We start from the raw sequence: 19,985 nt of genomic DNA, 5'->3' as shown, positions 1-19,985 counted from the left end.
ATCATATTAGCATGTTGTACTGCCTGGTACATTGACTGTAAATAAACGTATTTTAGGCCGGGTGTGGAGGCTCACGCCTATAATTCCAGCACTTTGGGAGGCTGAGGCAAGTGGATCATTTGAGGTCAGGACTTGGAGACCAGCCTGGCCAACACGGTGAACCTGTCTCTACTGAAAAAAAAAAAAATTACAAAAACTAGCCAAATGTGGTGGTAATCCCAGCTACTCTGGAGGCTGAGGCAGGAGAATCGCCTGAACCCAGGAGGCAGAGGTTGCAATTAACCAAGATCATGCCACTGCACTCTAGCCTGAGTGACACAACAAGATTCTGTCTCAAATAAATAAATAATTTTATAAACTATAAATGTTATACAGTTGCAAGATATTATAAATAGCTCTAATAATTTTAAATTTGACTCATGCTCTGTACCACAAGCTGGCATAGCTGGGAGATTTGCTTGACTGCCAAACCTAAGAGAGAAGACTTGATAAGGGTATTGCCAGTTCTCATCTGATCCCTTTGGCCTGTTTGGTTGTTGTCTGTACAGAGCCTGACCTCTGCCTGACATTCTCCCCTGGGAGCCTTTTCCCAGCTATCTGAGAAGCTCCAGCAAACTGACGGAGCAATGTCGGAAGCTTAACTTCCTTAGGAGCCATTACATTAGTTCAGCAGCCTAATTACAAGTGATCCGTAGGAAATGTTGAAAACCCAAACCCTTCTGTGTAACTGGGAAACATGTTAGATCTATTTCAGGCAGCAACCTTGCACCTGTGCAGTGAGAGAAACTAGCTAAGACTTTTTTATTTTTTTAAGGCAGGTGCAGAGGGAGGGTGAACGTTAGGAACAGCTTGTTAACAGTAGACTCAACATTTGTGAGACTAAAAGAATTTCGTTTCCCATATTTGCAAATAATTAACATATTGCTGATGAAAAAGCCAAACTCTGTAAAATATTCCAATAGGTTTATTCAGAGCCAACATGAGTGACCATGGCCCAAGGTACAGTCTCAAGAGATCTTGAGAAAGAGTTCCCAAGGCAGTTGAGTTACAGCACTTGGTTTCAGACATTCTAGGGAGACAGGAGTTATAAGTAAAGACATAAATCATACATGGAAGATGAACATTAGTTCATCCTAAAGAGTCAGGGTATTTTGAAGCAGGGGCCACCTTACAAGTGAATTTAAACATTTTCTGATTGGCAATTAGTTGAAAGAGTGAAACTTTGTCTAAAAATATAAGAAGTAAGTAGGAAGAAATGTCTGAGCTAAGACAAGGAGGTTGTAGAAGCCAAGATCTTTGTTTAGTAAATGAAGTCTCATAGGTGGCAGCCCTCAGAGAACATGTGATACTATACCAGAGTCACATTGAAATTTGGAATCTTATGCCACAGACTTTTGTCAGTCTTACTGTAACCTCCCAAGGGGTTCACCTTGCCCACTGCCTAGAGAGAGCAATTCATCAAGACAGCAAAGCTGAAGGTAATTCATGCAGAGCTGTCTGTGTGGGAGACTGGAGTTTTATTATTACTCAAATCAGAAGCCAGTGAGCCGGGAGTGCTGATTGGTCAGAGACAAAATCACTGGGAGTCAAAGCAGTCTTCTTACGCTAAGTCAGTTTCTGGGAGGGGGCCACAAGATCAGATGAGCCAGTTTATCAATCTGGGAGGTGCCATCAAGTGCAGGGTCTGCAAAATACCTCAAGCACTGATCTTAGGAGCAGTTTACGGAGGGTCAGAATCTTTCAGCCTCCAGCTGCATGACTCTTAAACCATGATTTCTAATCTGTGGCTAACGTTAACCCTACAAAGGCAATCATCTAGTCTCCTGGCAAGAAGTAAGACTACTTTGGGAAAGGGCTGTTAACATCTTTGTTTTAAACTACAAACTAAGTTTCTCCCAAAGTTAGTTCAGCCTGCCCCCAGGAAAGAACAGGGACAGTTTGGGGGTTAGAAGCAAGATGGAGTCACTTAAGTTGGTATCTTTCACTGCCTCTGGCATAATTTGGCAAAGGCAGTTTCATTATGATCTCTGATGTTAATGCTGGCCAGTTGTGTCTAAACTAAAAAATGGAGAGGGTATAATGAGGTGTGTCTGACCACTTTCCCGTCATGGCCAAAATCAGTTCTTCAGGTTTCTCTGGGGTCCCTTTGGCCCATAGGGCTGTCTGTTTAATAGAATCAGGGGTGGGGAGCATGCTTAGGATCTTACTTTTGGTTTACAATATGATTTCAATGTTTCTTCACCAGCAAACTGAGGACAATTTAAATAAGAAAGGCATCCAGGGCCGCGTGCGGTGGCTCACGCCTGTAATCCCAGCACTTTGGGAGGCCGAGGTGGGTGGATCACGAGGTCAGGAGATCAAGACCATCCTGGCCAACATGGTGAAACCCTGTCTCTACTAAAAATACAAAAAAAATTAGCCGGGCATGGTGGTGCACGCCTGTAGACCCACCTACTCAGGAGGCTGAGGCAGGAGAATTGCTTTAACTCAGGAGGCAGAGATTGCAGTGAGCCGAGATAGTGCCACTGCACTACTGCCTGGGCAACAGTGCTTGACTGTTTCAAAAAAAAAAAAAAAAAAAGAAAGAAAGGCATCCATGAAAGGGACAAAAATGCCACCACGGGATATGAGCATTTAGCAGGCAGTTGGGCTCACTCATTGGATTGGGGGACATACTCGAAGGCAGACTGACCATGAAGAGTGAGCTTCAGGCCCTTGTGAGTGCTGGGGTTTCCAGGATTAGTAGGGAGCTCTTGGTGGGGAGAGAAGCCAGGTTACAATGAAGTCACATTTCTCTGAAAGCATTTCTGATAAACTCCTTAAGGACATCACAGAAGAAAGAAGTCTAAATCACCCAAGACCCGGTACTTTTATCATGATTTCTATTACTGCTTTAAATACATTTCACTTTTATAACTAATTTTGTATTTATAATTTTATATTATTATAGAGGTTCCCAACATTGCATAATTCTTGGGCTCTATAATACAGGATTCACCCTTGCCTACTCTCCAACTCATCTATTTTCTATTTTGTTTTCTCTCTCTCTCTCTCTCTCTCTCTCTCTCTCTGTCTGTCTCTCTGTGTGTGTGTGTGTAACTACTTCCTGAACATTGAATAATTATGCTAGCCCTTGAGGATGGCAAATGGGGCAGACATGGTTCCTTCCTTGAAAAAAATGCTTTTCCTGCAAAGACCTATTTGAAACAGGTAATCCCAAGTGCGATGCTGCCATGAAATAGTTTTGTGGTAGCTGGGAGAGCTAAGCTGGCTTCAGACACCAGGAAAGGCCTCCCTGAGGAAGTGTTACTTAAGACTTGAGTAAAGTAGAAGAGGCAAAGGCTTTCCAAGCAAAGAAAGGAGCAGTGCAGTGCCTTAGGGATGAAGGATGTGTGGACAATTCAGCCCAGAGTGGCTCAAGTGTGAGAGCTGGAAGAAGTGGCCCATGTTGAAGCTGGAGAGGTGAGTAGGGCCTGCCGTTAGAAGGACCAGAGTTTGCAGTTAAAGGTTCTGTCTGAAGGACAATGGAAACCATTCGAGGGTTTCAGCCAGGAAATTAGTTGATGAGATTTGTGTTTTAAAAGGTTAACTCTGGCTGCATTGTGGTAAAGGGGAAAGATCATGCAGCAATGCATCAGGGAGACTGCTAGTCCATCATGACCATCATACAAGAAAATGAGGACAGCAGCTTAGATTCAAGCAGGGGGAACAGCAAGAAATGAAGTAAGATTCAAGAGCTGTCTAAAACATAAGAGCTTAGGCTTCCAGCAGAATACAATGATGTAGGTGAAGGCAGGAGACAAAGGTAGCACAAAGACTGCAGCCTTTGTGGATGAGGATACTATTTTCAGAAATGTGGAAGCTGATTACCTGAGTGACAAATTATCTGTACACCAAACCCCTGCAACATGCAATTTACCCATGTAGCAAACCTACACATGTACCCCTTGAACCTAAGATAAAAGTTGGAAAGAATAAAAAAATGACAACAGAAACAAAAAAAGGAAAAAAGGAAAGAAACATGGAAGGCTAGGAAAGTGGGTGGGGAAAGTATAAAGGGAAATGTAAATACTGGTTTGGGGCAGGTTGAGTTTTAGTTACCAGTGATATACTCAGATGGAGAGTCTCTTCCTCTCTCCCCACTCTTTCCTGTCATTGAAAATACATATATTAAATCTGTGAGTCATAAAAGGCTATAGGAGGCCAGGTGTGGTGGCTAACGTCTGTAATCCCAACACTTTAGGAGGCTGAAACAGGCAGATCACTAGAGGCCATGAGTTTGAGACCAGCCAACATGCAGAAACCCTGTCTCTACTAAAAATACAAAAATTAGTTGGCGTGGTGGCCGGCGCCTATAATCCCAGCTACTCGGGAGGCTGAGGCAGGAGAATCACTTGAACCTGGGAGGTACAGGCTGCGGTTAGCCGAGATCGCGCCACTGCATTCCAACTTGGGCAACAGAGTAGATTCTGTCTCAAAAAATAAAATGAAATAAAAGAAAAATATAAGACTATAGTAGAATAAAGCAGAGGATCAGTGGAAATGAGGATTTTAATTAAATACAAAATATATATTACATATGATATATTATATATAATTAAATATATTTGTATAATATATTCATTTAATTCTGTTTTGTAGATAATCTGTTTTGTGGATAATAGGAATGCCTAAACAAATATTTTAGGAATAGTTTCTGAAATTACCAAATTATTCTTCTTGAAATACGGGTATTAATAAAGTAAGAAAACAAAGAAATATTTGGTAGGGCCTCTCAGATCTTCTAAACATTAGCTGCCACAAGAGCATAGCTGCAAGCAAAGCGACTCATTTATAGGAAGTGGGAGTCTCCTTCCATAGAGAGTATTAGGCTGAAGTAGGAATTACATACATATATATTTAGAAGCTCTCTCTGATCACTCTATAAATACTCTTTGTGGAAATATAAGATCTGGTACTGCTGATTTTTGGAGGAACTGACGAGTTTTTGCCACTCTCTTAGTTGAGTCTCCATTAAATCAGGACACTTGCCAAAGTGAACAGTGTCCTATTAGGCAATTACAGCTAATTATGGCTATGAATGATGGCTACGGGGTAATGTTAGTGATGTCCACCTAACACTAGATGGTAAGAAAGTCTAAAAGTCTTTGGCACGGCCTAGGAAGCCCTTCAAATAAAGAAAAATTCAACATATATAAGTACCTACCACGTGAAGGGCATGATGCTGGTTGCTATTAAGAGGGAGGAGGGGGAGGCCGGGCGCGGTGGCTCAAGCCTGTAATCCCAGCACTTCGGGAGGCCGAGGCGGGTGGATCACGAGGTCAAGAGATCGAAACCATCCTGGTCAACATGGTGAAACCCCGTCTCTACTAAAAATACAAAAAATTAGCTGGGCATGGTGGCGCGTGCCTGTAATCCCAGCTACTCAGGAGGCTGAGGCAGGAGAATTGCCTGAGCCCGGGAGGCGGAGGTTGCAGTGAGCCGAGATCGCGCCATTGCACTCCAGCCTGGATAACAAGGGCGAAACTCTGTCTCAAAAAAAAAATAATAAATAAATAAATAAATAAATAAATAAAGAGGGAGGAGGGGTAGATATCCAAAGCCAGTTTAAAAAAATTGTACATGAATCAGGGCCAGTTTCTGCCTCCTCTCCACCTACTTTGTACCCCTATGCCAAACAAAGTCTGATTTTTGTTTTTGTTTTCATGCTCCTGCACGTTTGCTCAGGGGCTGCTCTTTTAGCCTGGAAAGTTCTATCGGATTCTGGACTTTCTCAGACTCCACTCACATAGGCAATATTGCTTCTTTATTATCTGTGCCTCAGGGTTCTTCCCTCCCTGGCGCCTGGCTAGCGGTGGCACTGCACTATGTCATTGTCAGCTGTCTGCCTCTCTCCCAGGAGTGTGAACTCCTTGAGGGCAGAGACTTGATCAATTTCCATTTTCTGTTTATAATCCCAGCTTCCAGCACAGACTTGTTCTATAGAAGGTAGTTGGTAAATGTGTGTTGAATAAAAAAACCAACAAACAAATGATAGTGTTTTCAGGAGGAAATCAAAAGGAAAAAAAGTTGAAAGGGAAGCTCTGATTTCACTAAAAAGGGAATTACCAATATACTGGGAGACAGTATGTATCTGAGTGTATCTGCATATATCTGATTGGGAAGCCAGAACTACGAAGAAATTCTTCACAGAATTTCTATGTAGAATTTTTTTTTCACAAAAAATGTTAATCTTCAAAAGACTTTTAATATTATTGACTGTAAAAACAATTCTATTCAAAAACAAGATGTGACCAAGTAAAAATCTCAAAATACAAAATGCTAATGCTTGGAACATATATGTGACTGGATTTTTTTCAATGTAGACAAGGTTCCAAAGAAATCTCAATTATTCACCATATTTAATTCTCGTCAAGGTCAGGTGGGTAGTGTTTGATCACTCAGCATAAGCATATCTAAGAGATTTAAAGTTTGCGAAGGATCCTTACAGGGGGAACCAGGAAATATCCAACCTATTTGAACCAACTAATAAGATCATTCATGAGTTATGATTATTATCATAATCGGAATGATTTGCCACAAATATAATAGGATATCTAAATGACCATTGTTTTTAAGACAGTGTGTTTGAGAGGCCATAATGCTTTTTTCCCGTGATGTTGCCACACGGCAAAGACACAAACAAACAAAAGGCATTAAGCCTTCTCTTTTGCAGCCATTTTCAGAGTCACTCATGGGACACATAAGATTTGGGAAAATAAATCGTTGTGAGACGATATTTATTCTGGGTTGTTCCAATGAGAAAATTTTAAATATGTGGATTTTTCAAGAGAATAGTTTCAAAACAATAAAACAAAATTCTGAAGATTTGAGTCATTCAACTATGAAATGAGCTTTTGAAAATGTGCTATTTTCACTAAAGATGTTTAAGCAAATACTAGATGATCATGTATAGAAGTGATAGAAAATTCAATGTATTTCAAAGTCTTTTTGAAATCTGAGAACCTATGATTCTAAAATATCTGAATAATTATTCTATAGCCACACTAAATGTATATTATAGTCTGCATGTATCAAGCCCAGGTCTGTGTTCAAATGTTACCTTAATACAGAGATCTTCCTAGATGAAATATTACTCCCATTATCTTCCTTCCCTTTTACGCTGCTCTATTTTTCTCCATAGAACTTTTCTCGAATGTGTTCTATATTTACATGTTTGTCTAGACATTGTCTGTCTCTCCCAACTAGAATGTAAGCTCTATGGAGGAAAGAACTTTGTTGATTGTGTTCACTTCTCTAACCCAAGCAACTAAATTAGAATCTAGCATGTAATATGTATTTAGTCAATTGTTTAATAAAAATCAGCAAAAAAAAAAAAAAAAAGATGTTAGAGAACAACTGCAAACATGACAGAGATACGATAAAACACAATTCTAGTGCTTTTTGCTCCTATTTATATGCCCTAAACTTGCACAGTAGTCAACATATCACATATGGCCAATATATAATTGTCAAAAGAATGAACTCGTGCTATCATTTATATGTCTTTTCTTCTTTTTTTCCCCCAAATCACATAGATTTTTACATGGTTGTAATCCTTATTCATTTTTTTACCTAAAATGTGATACCACAGCTGAATATCTCATTTCATGCATCAGATTTTGACTATCATGACTTGATGTCATTGCCAAAAATCAAACCCATTCAAATACAAAAGATGTGTCCTCACTGAGCTGAGGTTACACAAAAGCATATGCTACAGACTGTAAATAAATAAATAAACTCATTATTTCTTTTTTCTTTTTATTTTCTTTTTCTTTTTCTTTTTTTTTTTGTGACAGAGTTTTGCTCTTGTTACCCAGGCTGGAGTGCAATGGCGTGATCTCAGCTCACTGCAACCTCTGCCTCCTGGGTTCAGGCAATTCTCCTGCCTCAGCCTCCCGAGTAGCTGGGATTACAGGCACGCACCACGATGCCCAGCTAATTTTTTGTATTTTTAATAGAGACTGGGTTTCACCATGTTGACCAGGATGGTTTCGATCTCTTGACCTTGTGATCCGCCTGCCTCGGTCTCCCAAAGTGCTGGGATTACAGGCGTGAGCCACCGCGCCCAGCCCATAAACTCATTATTTCTAATTTGATCATCATCTTTCTCATTAGCATCAGTGAGAAGTGTCATAGTTATTTTTGGAGTAGAATATCCTACTGAGTTAAGATAAAAACAGCCAAAACATTCTTGCAAGAGAGCAAAATCAGAAAGACTTATACACATCCTGATTTCAAAACTTATTATAAAGCTATAGTAATTAAGACCATGTCATATTGGCATAAGGATAGATATATACAGATTAATAGAACAGAATTGACTGTCTAGAAATATTTATGGTCAGTTAATTTTCCACAAAGCTGCCAAGGTCATTCAATAGAAGAAAGGATAGTTTTTTCAACAAACGATATTAGGAGAATTGAATATCTGTGTGCAAAAAGAGAAATTTGGACCAGGTGTTGTCACTCATGCCTGTAGTCCCAGCATTTTGGGAGGCTGAGGCGGGGGGTACCACTTGAGTGCATGAGTTTGAATCCAACCTAGGCAACATGGCAAAACTGTGTCTCTACAAAAAATTTTAAAAAAGGAAGCAGATGGGGTGGCTTGCTGTCTATAGTCTCACTACTCCAAAGGTCGAGGTGGGAGGATCACCTGAGCCCCAAAGGTAGAGGCTACGGTGAGCTATGATGGTGTCATTGCACTCCAGCCTGGGCAACAGAGTCAGACCCTGCCTCAAGAAAAAAAAGATGATGAATATATACCTTTACCTTTACCTTACATATACACACGAATAAGTCAAAATGGGTAGGAAGCCTAAATAAACCTAAAACTATAAAACTTTTAGAAGAAAATAGAAGTAAATCTCTGTGGCCCTGGGTTGGAAAAAATTTTTTCTTTCTTGTTTTTTTGTGAGACAGAGTCTCGCTCTATCACCCAAGCTGGACAGCAATGGTGCCATCTCGGCTCACTGCAGCCTCCACATCCAGGATTCAAGTGATTTTCCCACTTCAGCCTCCTCAGTAGCTGGGATAACAGGTGCCTACCACCAGCCTCGGCTAATTTTTATATTTTTAGTAGAGACAGGGTTTTGCCATGTTGGCCAGGCTTGTCTCGAACTCCTGGCCTCAACTGATCTGCTCAACTCAGCTTCCCAAAGCACTGGGATTACAGGCGTGAGCCACTGTGCCTGGCCAGAAAATGACTTCTTAACTCTAACACCAAGCAGCACAAGAAAAAAAAAATTGTCAAACTGGACTTGGACTTCATCAAAATTTAAAAAGTTTGCTCTTCAAAATGAATCAAAAGACAAGCCCCAGAATACAAGAAAATATTATACACCTGAAAAAATAATTGTCTTCAGAATATATAAAGATTCTTACAATTCTATATAAAGAGACAGTTAACCCAATTTTAAAACGGGCATAAACAAGAGACTGAGGCTGCAGTGAGCTATGATTACTCCACTGCACTCCAGCCTGGGTGGCAGAGTAAGATCCTGTATTGAAAAAAGTTTTTTTTAAAGGGGGAGGTAAGATTTGAATAAATATTTCACCAAAGATGATGTAAGCTAGCCAAAAACACATGAAATGGTAAACATCATTAGTTACTAGGAAAATGAAAATTAAAACTTATCATTTGACACCCGCTAAAATGACTATAATAGAAAGACAAGCAATAATAGGTGAGAATGTCAAGAAACTGGAATTCTCATTCATTGTTGATTGGAATGTAAATTGGTGCAGCCATTTTGGAAAGCAGTTTTTTTTTACAGTTTCTTAAAATTTACCATATAACCCAGTAATTCCGCTCCTACATGCCTACTCAAAATAAATGAAAACCTGAGGTCACTCAAACACTTGCATGTAAATTCATAGAAAATTATTCATAGATAAAAGTTAGAAACCCAAAGCCAGAAACAACCCAAATATTCACCAGTTGCTGAAGGTATAATCAGAATATCATGTACTATACATGTATTGATAAATGTATTTTTGTATGCATATTTTAATAGATTTTACATATCTGTATGCTAAGATATATTTATTAAGTCCTATAAATTATGGATTTAACACATATATAATAATATGCTCATATATAATTTTTAAAAATTTATACAAATTTATGGAGTACATGAGAAAATCTGTTACATACACATAATACATAGTGATCATGTCATATATATAATTTCAAATTCACATCTCTTCCATTTTCAGGCTAGGTACAAATCTGGGCTCAGATTCTAGCTCTCTCACTTCTTAGCTCTGCACTTCCATGTTAGTGACTTAACCTCTCTGAGTGTGTGCTAGTAAAGTATGGGCACTAATGTCCACCTTACAGGATTGTGGAACTAAAGGAGATAATGCTTAACACTGAAATGGCATAATGTCAGTCTTTAACAAATTATATCCAGTACTACTGTTTGTCTTTTTTGAGTGTTACCTGGAAGTCTAGTTTTTTACTAATAATCATGGTGAGAAGGAGGAAGCATTGTGGTCAATGGAGAGACACCTCTCTGTACTTTCAGCTCTCCGACATCTGACTTTTCACTTAATCTCTGAGAGCCTCAGTTGCCAACATCTATAAATGAGAATCATGTTATTTATCTCACAGGATTTATGAATAGAAAAATTTATTAAAGTGCTTTGTAAACTGTGAAGTAAAACAAAATTATGAAACACTATATTACTATGACCTTCTGTCTCCATCAATACCACCCGCAGTATGTTTATAGAAGAACCAGAATAACTACCCATGGAGTATTGTGCAGACACTTCTCAACCCTAAGATTACAATGAAAGAATCTTTTCATGGCTGTGGTGGTGGCGGCAAAATAAATTTTATTCTCTGTTGTTTGAATACAAAGTGAGAACTGTGTACTCCTTATCTGAAACACTCTGCCTGTCCTCATGAGCTATCAGGCTCAGCTAAATATGGCCCTGGCCAGTATGTTAATAATCCCCACTGGTTCTGAGACCTCCATCCACCACCGATGTGACATTCTTTGTGTTCAAATGTCTAGCTGACGTCTGATGCTTAAAACAGCCCATGCCTTCACCCCTCTCTGCATTGTCACAGCCCTGTATCACCACTCTTAAAAGGCTCCCACAGGCACTCCTAGCACCAGTTGTTGACCAGCCTGCCACTTGCCTCCCTGCCTGCTTCTGGCTGCCTTGAATGCCTGGTCCTTCAAGCTCCTTCTGGGTCTGACAAAACAGGGACCATGTCCACCTTTGGCTACCGAAGAGGACTCAGTAAATATGAATCCATTGATGAGGATGAACTCCTCGCCTCCCTGTCAGCTGAGGAGCTGAAGGAGTTAGAGAGAGAGTTGGAAGACATTGAACCTGATCGCAACCTTCCCGTGGGGCTAAGGCAAAAGAGCCTGACGGAGAAAACCCCCACGGGGACATTCAGCAGAGAGGCACTGATGGCCTATTGGGAAAAGGAGTCCCAAAAACTCTTGGAGAAGGAGAGGCTGGGGGAGTGTGGAAAGGTAGGCTCTTGACTTTTTCTTGGCTAACCTCACCTCCCCATCACCCCACCACAAACCCAGATACTTGTTTTCCCTAATTTCTCAATTCTCATCACTTGAGTTTTCCTGTAACTCATTTATACTTGCTACTAAAACATTTTTCAGGCTGAAATAGTCATATAAATGCTACGGCCACCCAATGGATCATAATATGTAAAATTCTTAGTTGGAGCTAATTGATTAAAAATGGAAAGCTCAAGAGGAAAATAATTCACAACCAGGGTATGGAATTCAGTATTTTGCCAAACATAAGTCTTGTTTGAGCTATAAGCTGGGAATGTGGCATAATATTTATTCCTAAGATATATGTATATATATATAACATGTACACTTTTTTTTTTCATTTAAGTACATTTATTTTCTCCTATAAAGACATAAGTGGGAATGCTGGTTGCTTTGACTGTGATAGTAGCTATAGTGAAATAGGTTCTTTTTTGCCAACACCAAGAAGTATCGGGTGATGGGAAGTACATGACACTGTCACAGGGCCTTGTTACTAGTCCTTGCTCTGTTCCCACATAGTCAGGCCTTGAATAATCACTTCTACAGGGTTCTCTTTCTCTCTGGACTTGGAGGGAGTTAAGAGACAGTATTTCTTTTGTGAATCAAGAACCCCTTTGAGATTTTGATAAGTTATGGACCTTCTCCTTAAGAAAATATCTCTGGGCTTGTGCAAAATACACCTTTGGCATAGATTTTTCAAAATAACACATCCTGAAACCTATCTGAGGACTCATTGCAGCATAACTGTATAGACGATCTCTAAGATTTCTGTCTCCTTTACGATGATGATTCTGAGGTTAGGAAATGTGCTTATATCAGAGTTCAGGTCTGTAAAGCTCTTGTGTACTGCCTAGTAAACAGTTTCTTTGAATTTGCCAAATGAGTCATTATCAGAAGGAAGTCAAAAAGACTATTATTCTCTGGGAAAATAGTAATGATAATAAAGTTTCCATGTAACAACAAAAAAAAATTCTTCCTGAATTACGGAAGAATACAGGTCAGGAAAAACAGTTTAAAACCCTTGCATTCTGTTGGAATCATCTAAAATCAAAATGGCCTAAAGCCAATGGCAAGACTTCCACAGTACTAATCTAGGGCTGTTAGATGATCTTGATGATAGGGTTTTGTGGGCCACAGTTGCAGCAAGGTATGTGTGAACTTTGTCCATGTCAATCATTGCAGGAAGGGCCCCTGGGATCCGGCCAGAGTCTGCCAAGGCCACAGTATTGAGGAACTAGAAGGGGAGTTAGAAGGAAGGACACATACAAGTCAGTACTTGGGCAGGTCAATTCCTCCACAACCATCATTTTTAGAGGGATTTTGTTTTCTTTGATGTGATAATAAGTGTCAAAATAGTAATGAAATTATCACAATTATTTAAAACTCTCTTTAATAAAATAAAACTGGCCAGGTATGGTGGCTCATGCCTGTAATCCCAAAACTTTTTTGGGAGGCTGAGGCAGGAGAATCACTTGAGCCTAGGAGTTCGAGACCAGTTCTGGCAATATGGTGAGGAAAAAAGAATTAAATGGGTATGGTGGCACGTACCTGTAGTCCCAGCTGCTCAGGATGCTGAGGTGGGAGGACAACTTATGCATGGGAGGTTGAGGCTGCCGTGAGCCATGGTTGTGCTACTGCACTCAGTCTGAGCCACAAAGTGAGACTTTGTCTCATTAAAAAGAAAAAAGAATAAAACTGTCTCAGAATATCCAGGCTATACAATCAGTCTATCAGTATTAGAACAAATGCTTTTCAATGCCACAGAGACATGATAGTGGTGGGAACCAAGGGGCAAAACGTATCGTCAGCTGGACAGACCCACCATCCCTGCCAATGGCTTATCAGCTCAATTAGAGAGGCTGCTGTAATTATGGACTTCAGTTCCTTTCTTTCTTTCTTTTTTTTTAATAAGGAAAAGAGGTTTAATTGGCTCACAGTTCCACAGGCTGTACAGGAACCATGGCTGAGAGTGCCTCAGGAAACTTACAATCATGATGGAAGGTGAAGGGGAACCAGGCACATTTTATGTGGAAGGAGCAGTCTAGGCTAGTTAACTTTTCCCCCACCACACTTTTCCTGCTGGCCAACTGTCTGTAGTTGCACGGTGTGATGAGCAGAAGCTTGCTGATGGAGGGTGCAAATCCACTTTGCAGCACAGGAAAAATCTCCAAGCAGCTCTGGGGTGGTTGGGGGAGCAAGGGAGCTGTGTAAGTGAAGAGCCGCAGAGTAGGAACCCTGAGAAGGAGCCGAGGGTCTTGACTGATCATCAGGTGGCTGGCTCTGTAAAGGCTTATAAAGAGCAGATGCAGTACCTGTTGAATGCCAGTCTTTCTGCCCACCTGGGCTCACACAAACTTATGCCACACTGGAGCTCCCAGGGACACTAGAACCCCAAAGGTCTAGACCCTCTATTGAGCAGTGGCTAAATCTCAGCACAGGTGCCAATGAGTTTCTCCCCTTAACTCACTTCATTCTTTCTGCACTTGAGAACTGAGACAAGGTGAGGTCAAAAAACTCATTAGAGGTTAATAGCTTGTACATAGAAGTGAAAATTAAAGAACATATCAAATTTGTGGGCACCCAGTCAGCAGCATCAGCATTACCTGGGATCTTCTTAGAATTGCAAATTCTAGAGCTCCCCTCAATCTGAATGAGAAACCTGGGGATGGGACCTGACAATTGGTGCTCTCACAACTCCTGAACAACACGGGGGTCAGGCAAACCAACTCCTGCCCTGCAGCATCCAAAATTCATGTATAACTTTTGACTCCCCCAAACCTTAACTAATAAATAGACTACTGTGGATCAGAAACCTTAAGAATAACATAAACTGTCAATTAACACATACGTTGCATGTGCTATGTACATACATAACGTTAGGGAGGCGATCAGGAGAAATGAATGGCCACTCTTCTCATTACGTGATTCATTTTCCAAGTTTACTAACATTCCCCTTCTCCCTGTCCAGTACCTTGCCATCCTACCTCCCACCTCTTCATTCTACACCCTTCTTCCAACCTCCATTCTCCCAAGAATCAGGGTTAACGCTAACGCAGTGGCATATATCAAATCTGGAATAAAAGAGGCCCCTTAGCGACAGAATAATTTATAAAGTAAGCAAAGTCTGTTTTTTGCATCCTCTCACCTTGCCTCTATCGACACCTTTTCCCCTTTTATTGTTCTTCCCCCAGATGTCCCCCATCTAGAGTGACTAATCATCTCAGATTATTCAGGACTATCTAGGTTTCATAACTAAAAATCCTGGGAAACCCTTCAGGCTCAGGCAAACTGGGAGGGTTTGTCACCTTACCCCACCAGGCTTTATCAGTACTTTCTCCTGTGTCTAGTCCTAACTCTCAGTTGCTGTTAACCAATGTCAACTTAGAGCCATTCGGTAAACAAATATTTATTGAGTTCCAACTACATGTTAAGCACTGCGCCAGGTAAGCAAAGCAGACATGGTCCACTGCTCTCAACAGCTAACAACTAAGTCTGCTAGGAAAAACAAGTGACCAAAATAAAGTATGTGACAGGTATTTTATGGGTGGGGGGGTACAATGCTTTGGGAATGCATCGGAGGGATAATTGCGGGGGGGATGTCAAAGGCGGCTTTCTGGGAGAGCTATCATTTAGATGCTATACGACAACTCACAGTTTCAGGTATTATCTTTCCAGGTACATTATGAGGGGGAAAAGGGCTCTTGCAGATAGAGCCAGAGTGTCTTAAAAAAACCAAAAGGAATAAAAATACAACGGTGTCATACAAGGCTGTATACCTTGGATTTTGAGACAGGCCCCTTTCCTCCAAATACTAAAACAGGTAAAAAGAAAACCACACACACATAAACACATGAATACACACAGCTTTACAGGGGCTAGAATTATAAGGAATTTGGAATGGAATGGGGGTGAGGAGAAGTCAGGTTAATCCATTTGCTCCACTGCTGGGTAGGGAAGGCTTACTCTCTCCCCTCATATTTGCCAGGAGACTTGGCTAGAGCCTCATGCTTTCTTGGGTTGTTGCTTTGTGATTTGCAACCAGCTGCCACCAAACATTTCTCCCTCTCTCTCTCACACACACGCACGCACGCACGCACACGGACACACAGAGTATCCCTCTCTTTCCCTCCCTGTTCCCAAAGAAGTGAGTAAATTAAGACTGGACAAGTCATTCCAGGAGTGGCTGACCCCTTCCCCAGGCCATCGCTCGGTGCCTGCCACTCCAAACAGTGGATAACTGGAGACTATTTTGTGATACCAACTGGGCAAACAAACCTGGAGACAAGTGCAGTGTTTTCCAAAGCTAGATCCACATGCCTCAGGCGGCGGGTGCCCTTGGGGTTAAAAAAAAAAAAAAAGTTGCCAATATAGAGAAGAATCAGGGCTTGGAGGACAGGGCAGGGCCCCAGGTCTGCAGAGAAAATAAAGAGAAAGGACTACAAATACAGCAGGAGAAAAAAATAAGACTCTGTCAGCAATTTCTAGACTTTTATTATTTTTTTTAATCAGGAAAGACAGCAAGAAAAAGAGAAGGGATCGCTTGAGCTTCTTTGTACAGCAAATCTTGTAAATAGGAAAGACAAAGATAGAATGAAGTTGTGTTTGCCTGAAAGTCTTTCATAATTGATACATGCTAAATAATTTAAGACCATAAAGCTGGGCAATGGCTTACCTCAAGATTTTCTACTGTTCTCTGCTGTTCCATCCACGTTACTGGTTAGAAGCTAGTGGGTGCCAAGGGTGATTTTCTTTCCCACTTGGTCTTCTGCAGTCTGTCTCATTTAACCCTGAACTAGCTGGAGGTTTCAAGTTGATTTTCCCAAAAGGATGACTTGAATGTTTTCTCTGCATCACACTGGATTTTGACCTCCTACTGTCCTGAGCAGCAGCCCTGCCTCTAGGCTTCCCTTCCCCACGTCAGGGGCAGGTACAGAGGCAGCTTTCAGGTGATGCAGAGTCTCTGAATCCCTGTGCTGGCCACAGAAGCAGATACATGCTGGAGGAGCAAATTACAGGTCTGCTTCTGTCTACATGGAGGCAAGGCCTGGCAGAGAGCACTTGACTCCTGTCACATCTGCTATAAGGATGGCAATGTGGGAATGTCTGAACGTTAAAAAAGGGAACTCATAAACATATTGTATGTTTTTGTTGTCATTTGATTGCTTGAGATGGAGAAATAAAAAAGGACAGAGTGAGTCCAGAAGGGGGGGGCTGAATTTGCTACATTCTAAGTAAATGGAGAGTAATGCAGTTAAGAGTCCATCTTCAGGAGATGGACAAATTCATCAAGGGTTTTCTAAAGCCGAAGTTCTGACTTATTTGTTCAGATTGGCAAAATGATTATATATTTTTATTCGATAAGTTGAATTCTGGATATTCTGCAGAAAACAAGAGAAATTTCTATAGCAAAAGCTATTACTATTTATTGCAATATAATGCCAGCCTTGGTCATGAGAACTAGTGAAATCAGAAGCAGAGAATTGTTAAATTTTTTTTTTTTGTTATAAGGTTATATCACTTGCCAGTTGCTACTTTTGCAAGTTAAAAAAATGTAGTTAAAATTATGATACCATTTTTAAGATGCTTAATGATAATATAATACTCTTTAGGTTGCAGAAGAAGAAAAAGAGGAAAGTGAGGAAGAGCTTATCTTTACTGAAAGTAACAGTGAGGTTTCTGAGGAAGTGTATACAGAGGAGGAGGAGGAGGACTCCCAGGAGGAAGAGGAGGAAGAAGACAGCGAAGAAGAGGAAAGAACAATTGAAACTGCAAAAGGGATTAATGGAACTGTGAATTATGACAGTGTCAATTCTGATAACTCTAAGCCAAAGATATTTAAAAGTCAAATAGAGAACATAAATTTGACCAATGGCAGCAATGGGAGGAACACAGAGTCCCCAGCTGCCATTCACCCCTGTGGAAATCCTACAGTGATTGAGGACGCTTTGGACAAGATTAAAAGCAATGACCCTGACACGACAGAAATCAATTTGAACAACATTGAGAACATCACAACACAGACCCTTACCCGCTTTGCTGAAGCCCTCAAAGACAACACTGTGGTAAAGACTTTCAGTCTGGCCAATACACACGCTGATGACAGTGCAGCCATGGCCATTGCGGAGATGCTTAAAGTCAATAAGCACATCACCAACATAAACGTCGAGTCCAATTTCATAACGGGAAAGGGGATCCTGGCCATCATGAGAGCTCTGCAGCACAACACGGTGCTCACAGAGCTGCGTTTCCACAACCAGAGGCACATCATGGGCAGCCAGGTGGAGATGGAGATTGTCAAGCTGCTGAAGGAGAACACAACAGTGCTGAGGCTGGGGTACCATTTTGAGCTCCCAGGACCAAGAATGAGCATGACGAGCATTTTGACAAGAAATATGGATAAACAGAGGCAAAAACGTTTGCAGGAGCAAAAACTGCAGGAGGGATATGATGCAGGACACAATCTTAGGACCAAAGTCTGGCAAAAAGGAACACCTAGCTCTTCACCTTATGTGTCTCCCAGGCACTCACCCTGGTCATCCCCAAAACTCCCCAAAAAAGTCCGGACTGTGAGGAGCCGCCCTCTGTCTCCTGTGGCCATACCTCCTCCTCCTCCTCCTCCTCCCCCTCCTCCTCCCCAAAGGCTGCCACCACCACCTCCCCCTCCCCCTCCTCCACTCCCAGAGAAAAAGCTCATTACCAGAAACATCGCAGAAGTCATCAAACAACAGGAGAGTGCCCAACGGGCTTTACAAAATGGACAGAAAAAGAAAAAAGGGAAAAAGGTTAAGAAACAGCCAAACAATATCCTAAAGGAAATAAAAAATTCTCTGAGGTCAGTGCAAGAGAAGAAAATGGAAGATAGTTCCCGACCTTCTACCCCACAGAGATCAGCTCATGAGAATCTCATGGAAGCAATTCGGGGAAGCAGCATCAAACAGCTAAAGCGGGTAAGTAACCAGAGTACAGACACAGAGGCACAGATGTATTAACTGAGTTGTCCTCCATTGCATGATGCTACCAAAGTCACCTCTCACAATACTTACCAATACTTTCAATATTTTAGTGTGCGAGAGCAAACACACCAAGTTTGAAACATCAGGAGCAGGCACACAAGTGAACACATTTCCATTTGAGGGGAATGCCTGGGCCACTTTCCCAGCCTCTTAGTCATATAAGGGCCAGGACCATTTTAAGACACTCCAGGATATACATGTCCCAATTTCCTTAAGAAGAAAAGCAGGGAATATAATCTAAATTTCCCAAGGATTCATCAATGTCAAACATTTTGCCACAGAGTTGTGATGGATTTGATACCTAATTTATAACATAAAATGTATAACATGGTAACAAAAATTATTACCATGCAACAATAATCAGCCTATACTTGAGCTCTTCTCAGAGGATACTGCTAGAGACATATCCTATGGATATTTTTCACTTTATCATGTGTGTTGTTTCATTGAGAGAAAATCCCCTATTTTTGTAGGTGGAAGTTCCAGAAGCCCTGCGATAAAAACATGATCTTTAGAAGAGGATGTGCAACTGTTCACATTCACTGTGAGATGTTTCTAAAATACTTCTTCAATTCAAAATGATCCCTGACTTTAAAAATAATCTCACCCATTAATTCCAAAGAGAATTTTAAGAAACAATCAGCATCTTTCTTCTGTAAACATGAAAATAAACTTTTTTATGTTGTGAGATTTGTATTGGCAAGAAGCAGTTAATTTAAAGACGCTCTTTGTATCTATGGATGTATTGCTAACTCCAAGTTGTAATGAGTTCATGAAATGTGCTGTTATTTTTGTAATCTCAATAAATGTGGATTGAAGTTTTTTCCCTTTTTTAAAAAAGCCAAACTAATATTTTTCTGAGTTGATACATCTGTCAGGTGTGTATATAGCATTACTGGATATTAAAAAATATAATATTCTCACCCAAAAAGGGTTTGGGTCCTAAACATTTGCCTTTGTTTTCTTTTGTTCAAGAAAATCTGATCAGATCTCTTTCCAAAGGACTGGGAGCAAGAATTTTTTTTGTTTTGTTTTTGAGACAGAGTCTTGCTCTGTTACCCAGGAGTCCAGTGGCACAATCATAGCTCACTGCAGCCTCACACTCTGAGGCTCCACTGATTCTTCTGCCTCAGCCTCTGGAGTCCCTAGGACTACAGGCATTTACCACCACACCTGGATAACAATTTTTTTGTAGAGACGGGGTCTCACTGTGTTGCCTAGGCTGGTTTCCAACTCCTGGGCTCAAGAGATCCTCCCATCTGGGGTTCACAAACCACTGGGATTTCAGGCATGAGCCAGTGTGCCCAGTAAGAACTTTCTTAAAACTTTCCTTTGGTAGTGAGATAAAAGGTTGTGAAAAGATCCCCAATGTGGTCATTATCTAGATTCA

General features: G+C 40.9%; 1 protein-coding gene across 1 annotated transcript; it reads left to right on the top strand.

The window, feature by feature from the left end:
• The first annotated feature begins 11,153 nt into the window (after window positions 1–11,153).
• Window positions 11,154–19,542, top strand: LMOD2 (leiomodin 2). Its single transcript, XM_003921032.4, has 3 exons — window positions 11,154–11,540; window positions 17,192–18,529; window positions 19,069–19,542. Exons 1-3 carry the CDS (start codon window positions 11,268–11,270, stop codon window positions 19,093–19,095), a joined length of 1,638 nt encoding a protein of 545 aa, XP_003921081.1. The 5' UTR covers window positions 11,154–11,267; the 3' UTR covers window positions 19,096–19,542.
• The last annotated feature ends 443 nt before the right edge of the window (window positions 19,543–19,985 follow it).

This window comes from Saimiri boliviensis, chromosome 10 (genome assembly GCF_048565385.1).
Source record: "Saimiri boliviensis isolate mSaiBol1 chromosome 10, mSaiBol1.pri, whole genome shotgun sequence".
Classification (NCBI taxonomy): Eukaryota; Metazoa; Chordata; class Mammalia; order Primates; family Cebidae; genus Saimiri; species Saimiri boliviensis.
This window is presented reverse-complemented; position numbering and strand designations above follow the sequence as displayed.